General features: G+C 36.3%; 1 protein-coding gene across 1 annotated transcript; it reads left to right on the top strand.

Annotated features, from left to right (window-relative positions):
- The first annotated feature begins 391 nt into the window (after window positions 1–391).
- On the top strand, window positions 392–7547 carry LOC114288618 (DEAD-box ATP-dependent RNA helicase 53, mitochondrial). The gene is made up of 8 exons (XM_082880320.1): window positions 392–979; window positions 3567–3694; window positions 3923–4334; window positions 4830–4928; window positions 5076–5300; window positions 5675–5836; window positions 6368–6811; window positions 7268–7547. Exons 1-7 carry the CDS (start codon window positions 590–592, stop codon window positions 6797–6799), a joined length of 1848 nt encoding a protein of 615 aa, XP_082736446.1. The 5' UTR covers window positions 392–589; the 3' UTR covers window positions 6800–6811; window positions 7268–7547.
- The last annotated feature ends 2676 nt before the right edge of the window (window positions 7548–10223 follow it).

The following is a 10223-nucleotide window of genomic DNA, read 5'->3' as shown; positions in this document are numbered from 1 at the left end:
TTTGCTATTTAAGCTAAAAAGTTGGCTAATGGAGTGCATATTGAACACTCTAAATAGTTAGATAGTAAAAATTTACTACAAATAAACAAAAATTCAAACAAAATACATATAGATTTTTGTTTAAATTTTTATTTATTTGTAGTATTTTTTTTTAAATGTAAGTTAAATTTTTTTAAAACTTTTTAAATGTATCTTAATTAGATACATTTAAAAAAAATACAAATTTTTTTTATTAAAATATAAAACATTCCTTAAAAATAACAAAAACTTAACTTAAAAATATTTTTTTAAAAACCAAATGAAACAGACTAATTTCTCAAAGTTGGTAAAAAAAAAAATATTATTATTATTATTATTATTATTATTTTATTTTATTTTATTTAAATTAGATATAGTGATAAATATCTTCCAAGTAAACCCCATCGCCTCTCCTTGTAAGTTGTAACTTTAGCCCTCTCTTTCTTCGATTCCCCAATTTCACTAAACCCTAATAAAACCTCCTCCCTCTTCTTCTGCCTGTATTAGGGTTTCTCTCTCTCTCTCTCTCTCTCTCTCTGTGTAAACAAGCACGAGAACAAAGTAGAAGAAGATGATGTCAACAAGTCTCGTGCTTTTAAGAAAATCAGCTTCGAAGCGAGCTTCTCTCGCCGCGTTGACGAGCTCCGTCGAATCTCTCCTTAACAATCACACTCGAAAACACTCTCATTTCCTACCATCTCAATCTGAGCCCATTGTTTCCAGAAATGCTTCTTCCTCAATCGACTGGTTCAGTGGAGTGGTTGGTCGAAGAAGTTTTCATTCTGGGTCGGCCTTGAATTTTAGGGTTTCTGTCCCTTTGATGCAAACTGAGTATGCCGTGGCTGATTTCATGGACGACGACAAGTCTGATGATGGTCTTGTGATCGCTAAGCTTGGGATATCTGATCAGATTGTTTCTGCTTTGGAAAAGAAGGGCATCACCAAGCTCTTCCCTATTCAGGTCTACATTTCTTTACATTGTTATTGTAATTCGCATATATGTGTATATGTCTCATAAAGAGAACTTGGATTTTTTCTGTTTATTTGATTTGCACTTGTTGATCTTGATTATATCTCATAAAGAAAGAAAGCAAAGGTTGCATTTTCTTAGTGCCTGTTTGGTAACGTTTACGTTTTCGGTTTATATTTACAAAAATTTTATAAACTGATTTTTATTTATTTTTTGTTTATTTTTAAAAAAACATAAACTACAAACGCGTTTGATAATTGACAAAATGTTTAAAAAAATTTAAAAATATAAAAAAAAGGTAAGAAATGGCAAGTGGTGGCAAGTGGCGGCAGAAGACGGTGGTGAAAAGTGGTGACGGTGGGTGACGGTGGCGGGTGGTGGGTGGTAACGAGTGGGTGGTGGTGGTGGTGGTGGTGGTGGCAGCAGGTGGGTGGTGGTGGTGGTGGGTGGGTGGGTGGGTGGGTGGGTGGGTGACGGTGGCGGGTGTTGGGTGGTAGCGAGTAGGTGGTGGTGGTGGTAGTGGTAGTGGCGGGTGGTGGTGGCAGGCGGGTGGCGGGTGGCGGGTGGGTGGTGATGGTGGGCGGGTGGGTGACGGTGGCGGGTGGTGGCGGCAGGTGGGTAGCGGATGGCGGGTGGTAGCGAGTGGTTGGTGGTGGCGGCGGGTCGGTGGTTGGTGGTGGCGAGTGGGTAGCTGGTGGGTGGTGGTGGCAGATTGGTGGTGGTGGAAGACGGTGGTGGAAAATGATGGCAGGTGGTGACTAGTGTTGGGTGGTAAAAAAAAAAAAAACTCAAAAACTCAAAACGGAAACACATTTTTTGAGTTTACATTTTTTGGCCAAATTTATAAACTGAGACCACTGATTTATAAATAAAAAATTTACCAAACAAGTTTTTATTTGAGTTTTTAAAATTTTTATAAATATAAACAGAAAACTGAAAACGTAGGGTCTATTTGGTAACGTTTACATTTTCAGTTTATATTTACAAAAATTTTATAAACTGATTTTTGTTTATTTTTTGTTTATTTTTAGAAAAACATAAATTACAAACGCGTTTGGTAATTGACAAAATGTTTAAAAAATATAAAAAGAGTGAGAAATGACAAGTGGTGGCAAGTGGCGGCGAAAAACGGTAGTGAAAAGTGGTGACGGTGGGTGGTGGGTAGCAGGTGGTGGCGGGTGGTGGGTGGTAACAAGTGGGTGGTGGTGGTGGTGGTGGCGGGTGGTGGGTGGTGGGTGGTAGGTGGTGGTGGCAGGTGGGTGGCGGTGGCAGTGGCAGTGGCAGGTGGGTGGCGGATGACAGGTGGTGATGGGTGGTGGCGGGTGGTAATGGTGGGTGGATAGGCGACAGTGGCGGGTGGTGGGTGGTAGCGAGTGGGTGGTAGTGGTGGTGGTGGCGGGTGGTGGGTGGTGGTGGCAGGTAGGTGGCGGATGACGGGTGGTGGTGGGTAGTGACAGTAGGTGGGTAACGGATGGCGGGTGGTGGTGGGTGGTGGCGAGTAGATGGCGGATGGTGGTGGTGGTAGGTGATGGTGGCGGGAGGTGCGTGGTAGCGAGTGGGTGGTGATGGTAGGTGGTGGGTGAGTGGTGGGTGGTGATGGTGGTGGGTGGTGGCGGCGGGTGGGTGGCAGGTGGGTGGATGGTGGTGGCAGGTGGGTGGTGAGTAGTGGTGGCGAGTAGGTAGCGAGTGGTGGATGGTAGTGGCGGGTTGTGGGTAGTGGCGGGTGGATGGCAGATAGGTGGTGGATGGTAGTGGTGGCGGTGGTGATGGTGGTGGTGGTGGTGGTGGCGAGGGATGGGTGGTGGTGGAGAGTGGATGACAGGTGGGTGGTAGGTGGGTGGTAGTGGCGGGCGGTGGGTGGTGGTGGCAGGTGGGTGGTGAGTGGTGAGTGGTGGTGGCAGGTGGTGGTGGGGGTTGGGTGGTGGGTGGTGGTGCGGAAGACGATGGTGGAAAATGGGTGGAAGGTGGTGGCTAGTGTTGGGTGGTAAAAAAAAAAAAACTCAAAACGGAAACACATTTTTTGAGTTTACATTTTTTGGCTAAATTTATAAACTAAGATTACTGATTTATAAATTAAAAATTTACCAAACAAGTTTTTATTTGAGTTTTTAAAATTTTTATAAATATAAACAGAAAACTGAAAATGTAAGTATTACCAAACGGCACCGTAGTGTTACCAAACGACACCTTAGTGTATATGAAGGATATTAAAGATTTTGTATGATGAGAATTTATGGAAGCTTCTAATTTTATGGAATTTCACTGATAATTGTTTGCAAAATGTTTATGATTTTCATGGTGCAGTGTGTTTTAATTACTTAAAAAGACGTGACTTGGCTCAACTTGTAATCTCTCTTCTACTTCAAACCATCAGAACCCATCATTTTTGTAGTGTTCAGCTTCAATTATTAAAGTTGCATAGTCATTGAAAAGTTTATCACTTCAATTAGTAAAGTTGGTATACTTTACCACTGATTTAAAATTTGTTTTAGAAACATGTACTGAATTGCAATTTCCCCATTTTATTATTCCATTGTACAAAGTATTTATATGTTTTTTAAATATTTGCATTGTACAGAGAGCTGTGCTGGAGCCAGCCATGCAGGGACGTGACATGATAGGTCGCGCTAGGACAGGAACAGGGAAGACCCTTGCTTTTGGAATTCCCATCATGGATAAAATCATTCAGTACAATGAAAAGCATGGGTTTGTGGCCTTCAATAGCACTTTTTGATCAACTTGATTTTTTGAAATTTTGCTGCATAAAGATTTATTTGATTGTATTTTCATTAGGCAGAGGGGTATGGTAGATTGATGGTATCATCTGTGATTTTATATTCTTTACTTTAATTTTTTTTTTTTGAATTTCAGTTTCAGTATTTACCAAGCTTGTTCTTTCACGCTTTAAAAAGTTTCTGATCTGCTAACATATAGATGTGGAAGGAATCCTTTGGCATTGATTTTGGCGCCAACTAGAGAGCTTGCTCGTCAAGTTGAGAAGGAATTCTATGAGTCTGCTCCCAAGTTGGATTCACTGTGTGTTTATGGGGGTGTGCCCATCTCGCGCCAAATGAGTCAGCTTGACCATGGCGTTGATGTAGTTGTTGGTACACCTGGACGGATTATTGATCTGATCAAGAGAGGCGCTCTGAATTTATCTGAAATTCAGTTTCTTGTTCTTGATGAAGCTGATCAGATGCTTAATGTAGGCTTTGCGGATGATGTTGAGACTATCTTAGAACATCTGCCAAAGAAACGTCAGAGCATGTTGTTCTCGGCAACGATGCCAAATTGGATAAGGCAACTTACCCAAAAGTATCTAAAAGATCCATTAACAATTGATCTTGTGAGTGTGCGGGTTTGCTTTATTGTTGTTCATCTCTTACTAATTGTATTAACTATCTGTTTTCATCATTGCTATACTTTCTTCCTTGACATAGCTTGCTACACCATCTTTGGTAAAGTTTGGCATTTTGTTGTTAAGTTTAATGTTCACTTTGTGTTCCTGTGATGTACATCATATGCAACTATGATTATTTTCAAAATCTAGAGGTGAAGAAATGATCTATAAAATTTTCATGATGACATTGGTACTTATTCAAACAACTTGGGGCCTATAATTTAAGTAAAAATACTAGTAATTGTAATAATCATTTTGTTGCATAATTTTCATTTAGTGTTGAATTTCTGGTTGTTTGTTTTGTTTTGCTTTATTGTGTAATTTGAAATGGTTGGTACTAATGTTAGTGCTCTCTCAAGTTACAGTATTACGTCTGCAAGAGGGGAAACAAATCATAATTTGAAATTACCAATGTTGACTTGTGCGGAATTTGTAATGCAGGTAGGAGATTCTGTTCAGAAGCTGGCAGATGGAATTTCTCTATATGCAATTTCGTCGGAGATATTTGAGAAACCATCAATTATTGGGCCTCTCATAACGGTATGATTCCTACATTTGCTTTATTGTGTAATTTGAATCTGGTAACTATGTTGATTTTTGCGCTGCTTCATTTTGTTTCTTTCTTGCAAATGTAGGAATAAGTTATTGAATTTTATGTACTTGTACCTTTGTCAATTTGTCTCTTAGGAACATGCGAAAGGAGGTAAATGCATTGTTTTCACTCAAACAAAGCGTGATGCTGATAGATTGGCATATGCCATGCAAAAAAGTTTCAAATGTGAAGCTTTACATGGGGATATTTCTCAAAATCAGAGGGAAAGAACTCTTTCGGGCTTCCGAGATGGTCGTTTTAATGTTTTAGTGGCCACTGATGTTGCTGCTCGTGGCCTTGATGTACCAAATGTTGACCTGGTGAGTTTTTTTCTTGAAATTTTATTATTGTTCCTTCTTGTTGTTAGTGGTTATTTCATATCTTGTGAACCTATTTTTAATTTTTCTTATTCAAATATTTGTGTTTATCTTCTGATTGTCCAATGGGATTTGAAGCCCTTTTTTGGATTCCGGCAGCATATGGGATTACCTTTGTGTTAAGTTAGCCTTATGAAAGGTGTTTTAGGAGCTCATTGATCTTTGTGAGATCTTCCATAATGTACCAAAGGTGGCTTTTGAGTATACTACCCTTTCCTGACGCAGCAAGCTTTCATACTTCTGTTGTCATCAATACCACCGTGTGTTCGCTATCTTTTCTTCTGTGGTCCAATAGGAGACTTGTTTTTATTCTGCAGGTTATACATTATGAACTTCCAAGCACTTCAGAGATCTTTGTGCATCGATCTGGCCGAACAGGGCGTGCTGGCAAGAAGGGAAGTGCAATTCTCATTTACTCATCAAATCAAATGAGGGATGTCAAGACTATTGAGCGGGATGTAGGATCCAAATTTGTAGAGGTAATATGCTAATTTATAATTAAGTATCCTGTACATGTATGTGTTAAGGTATTCTTCTTTTAACCTGTTTTGAACTAAATAAAACCAACAAAAGTGTCGAATGTTGGTCTGATTTGCTAGCAAGTCACGAGGCAGAATTCTTTGACTGGGTTGGACAATGGAAAGCTTTAGAATGCTGTCGAGCTGATGGCTTGTAGTTCCTTATGAGCATATGGGTGCACTCACACTACTTATTTAGAAATGGAGAACATGTTCTTGCAGTGCTGTGAATGTGCTTTGTAGCAGCGAGTAGATTATTCCTCTTGGATCATGTCTGGCCCAAATCTCAGTCCAAGTATTTTTATTTTCTGGTGTGTTGATATTTGTGCTAACTAATCTTTGCAGGAAATTTAGTTAAATATTGTCCCCTTTCTTTATAGTTTATGAATTTCTCTGTGCAGATGTGTGTGTTTTAACTTCTATCAATGCTAAAGTACACTCATTTTTAAGAGCTATATTAGACTAATTTCTATGTAATCTGTTTGATATCAGCTCCCTAGGATTGCTGTTGCGGGTGGAACCAGCATGTTCAGTGACATGGGTTCCAGCCGTTTCGGCTCTTTGGGAGGTTCAGGTGGTGGTCGATTTGGTGATTCAGGTTTTCGTCGTTCTGGTGGTTATGGTGGTGCTGGATCTGGCCGGTCTACGGGATATGGTGGTCAATCATTTGGTCGTGGGGGTGGTTTTGATGAACCTGGCTCCAGCCGTTTTGGATCTGGTGGATCTGGTTCAGGTCGATCAGGCAGTGGGTTTGGTGGATTTAGCCCAAGCCGCTCAGGCAACTCCAGTCGGACGGGTGGTTTTGGGGACAGTGGTTCAAGTCGTTCTGGTGGATTTGGTGATTTTCGCTCAACCCGACCCAGTAATGGCTTCTTTGATGACAAAATAGGTGGTGATCGGAACACGGGGAGGAACTCATTCTAACTCTGTTGGGAGGTAAGTTTATGAAACTCTTCCACCAGAGATTATAGAACTTAATTTGTCTCATGATAATTTTATTACCTATATGATAATTTAATTTTGATAGTAGTCCAGATCAAATGTATGTGTACATCTTTTATACTTAAACAATGAAGCAAAGAATTAGAAGCAACCGATGTTCCATGTTATTGTATGTATGTCAAGTGTAGGGTACCATCATTTTGGTAACTCTATTTTACTATATTATGTAATCGAAATGATGAGTTTGACCTAGATTTTGTCATGCAACAAACATTAAAAAGTTCTGTACTAAAGACTTTTAGTGTACACACCAAAGTGTGTGTTGAGGTGTAGTTTTATACACAAATTAACCTATTGGGGTTCATATGATTGGTTTGACACCAACTTGTGTGTTGTGAAGTAGTTGTTTTCATTCACATGCTTCATGATGTTTTCACCTCTTAATTGCAGAAACGAGAAGTACAAAAGTTCCGCTTTGAGGATTGGATTGAGTCAGGCAACAATGGGCTATTTGGAGTAACCGGGCAGTTGCAGGTGGGGGGTTGTATGCTCTACTATTCCGCGCTTCTCTGATCTGGTTCTATTAGTATTAATATAGTTGTCATTTTAAGATCATATTTTGATGAATGGTCTTTTGCTTATGATTATTAGATATGAAAAGAAAGTCTCCTATATGTAATCAATCTTAAATCTCAATTTATGGAAGATACTAATTTGTCTTTTGTCTCCAGCAGTGTAATGTATTCTAGGTTCTTGTTCATAATTTGTTTGAAATTGATTCAAAGTATGAGAGAGTTTTTGAACATGTGGCTGTAGTGAGAAATTTGGCAGGTCTATTTAGAAATACTCTCCCCTTTATGGTGGCTGGGCTCAATTTCATTGTGGTTGATAAAGTTTATATCGCAAGAGCCACCTTGCGTTTAAGGTGGCTTATTATTTGGAATTTATTTGTTTTTTGTTCCATTAATTTGATAGCTTGTTACTGATTTAAAAGACAATTTTGTAGCTTCTTTTTTGTTGTTGCTGTTGTAGTTGTAACTAAAATCGATACTAGCTAGTATTAAAAGTTATACATATTAATAATAGTGAGTAATAAAATGGTCGCTTCGATTTGTTACTTTGAAATTTATGCATTTCATTTTTTAGTAGTTTTTATTTAGATTTAAATGATTTTTTTTTATATTTTATTTATTTTAGATAATTTACTCTTTTCTTACTCTCTTTAATTTTGTATGTTTATCAACTTTTTATCTCTCTTTCATCACACTAATAGAAATTTGAATTTGAGACATTTCTCTTCATCACGTCCTTGGTTGTTGAACCTCTCAAATGTTGTATTCATAATTTGATTCTATTATAAAGCTGAAATAATGTAAATAGAGAAATTCAACTACTTTGAAAAACACCTAATTAGATGAATTGTATAGCGCACGGAAAATAATAATTAAAATTTCTTTTTGAGATACAACTTATTTTCCAAGCATAATAATAATAAGTTAAAGTGGGTTTATATTTTCAAAACATGATTTCATAAAATAATATGAATCTGACCCCTAAAAAATCAAATTGGTTAGTTTTATATAATTTGCTTTAAAATTATATGAGTTCAATAAAGCAAAAAACTCATGATGATGGTTAAGTTACATTTTGACCCCTTGAAGTTGGGCTAAAAAATTGTGAACTTATAGATGCACCTTTTCAAGTAATTCTACCTTCATTTTACATGAACTAGACAAAATTTTTATTTTTTCTTTATGTACGCCCATTTCACCCATCTTCTCGCCACCCTCGCCTCCCCACCTCTCATTTCCTGTATTCAGTTACTCATTTCCTCTAATTTCTTTTCTTTTTCAAGTAAATCTCTTTATAATTTACAGAATTGGCGAGATCGTAAATGATTGTTTGATTACTCAAACAATGTAAAGACATCTCGAGTGGTCTTAGTCAACTAAACATGTAAAAAGTCATGATTTAGTAGATTTCGAGAGGCCTAATGTCACTTTTTGACCAGTCTTTCTATTGTTCTTTTTCTATATACTTAGGTGTTGTTTGATAAATTTAAAAATTAAAAATTAAGTACTACAAATTCAATGTTGAATTTTCTAATGTGAGAATTGTTATGTGTTTATTGAAATTTGTGTGCTAAATTTAATCAAATAGTTTGGTATGTAAAATAATACAAAAAATTTAAAATTTAATTTACATTTTAAAATTTTCCTCCTACTCTTTTTATAACTATGGTAGAGGGTTGGTAGCTACGTCCTGGTGATAATGGCAGTGGTGTTAGAGTGAGTGGCGGCAACATCAAAGGCGTTTGGTTGTTGTGGTTGAATTGAGTTGCTTAGTGTGTATAAGTTTACATAATTATTTGACAATTTCATTTGAAAAAATAATAAGATGGATTGATTGCTTTCCACATGGTGAGACCATGAACATAACCAAGGTGTCCTACTACATGCTGTAAATTTTGATGTTAGGTAAATTAGTATGTGACTCATGTGATGCACGAAAATTTATTTTTAAAATAAAAAATTAATTTTGAGTCGTAATATTTTGTGAAAAAAAATTTAAAAATTGAAAGTCAAGTACAAATAGATTTGTTAATGACTGATAAAAATTGTTATCACTGTGTGTAATCCTACGTATAATAGGCTCACAAAAACAATTTCTTTCAAAATTCAACCAAAAAAAATGCATTCTCAACCTGAAATTAAATTCTCATTTGTGTTAATTAAATTTATCAAAAATCATGAATTCCAGCAACGAAAAATTCTAAAATATACAAATTATGATTTGGTTATAACTCACAATGTACTATTTTAATTATTATGTTTTTGGTTATGTCTAAAGTGATGCATCGAGTTTTTAATTATACTTCAAGTGATATTTGATTATGATCTATTATAATATTTTTATATGAGAATATTTAAGTATTTTATTACATAAAAAAGTGTTTAAGGTGAGTTGACTCAAAGTTGGATTTATGCGTATATCAGTAAAATCGTAAGAGTTATTCACATTGATGCATAAAAAATTATAAATTCAAATCATAAACTGTGTCATCAAAGGGAATTAGACACAAAATCTTTATAATCTTAATAATTTTAGTTCTCAATGGGGTTCCGATTAATTATGTGACACACCATAATAACTGTAAAAATCTTATCCTAACCAAATTATTTTTGCATATCTTTTTTGACAGAGTTCATGAAAGTGCATTATCAATAATACTATAAATTTAAAATAATTATTTAAAAATTATTCAAGAAATATCAATATGTGCCTTAAAAATACACAATCATTTTTGATGAATCATTATTTTTTAATAATACTCCACGTTCTTAATCATTTAAAATTGGTTAATTTATCTTATAAAAATTTAACAAAAAAAAGTATTGAGTTCTAT

The sequence above is a fragment of the Camellia sinensis genome, chromosome 7, assembly GCF_055761805.1.
Source record: "Camellia sinensis isolate YWXY chromosome 7, ASM5576180v1, whole genome shotgun sequence".
NCBI lineage: Eukaryota > Viridiplantae > Streptophyta > Magnoliopsida > Ericales > Theaceae > Camellia > Camellia sinensis.
The sequence above is the reverse complement of the archived record's forward strand: the minus strand, read 5'-3'. Positions and strand labels throughout refer to the sequence as shown.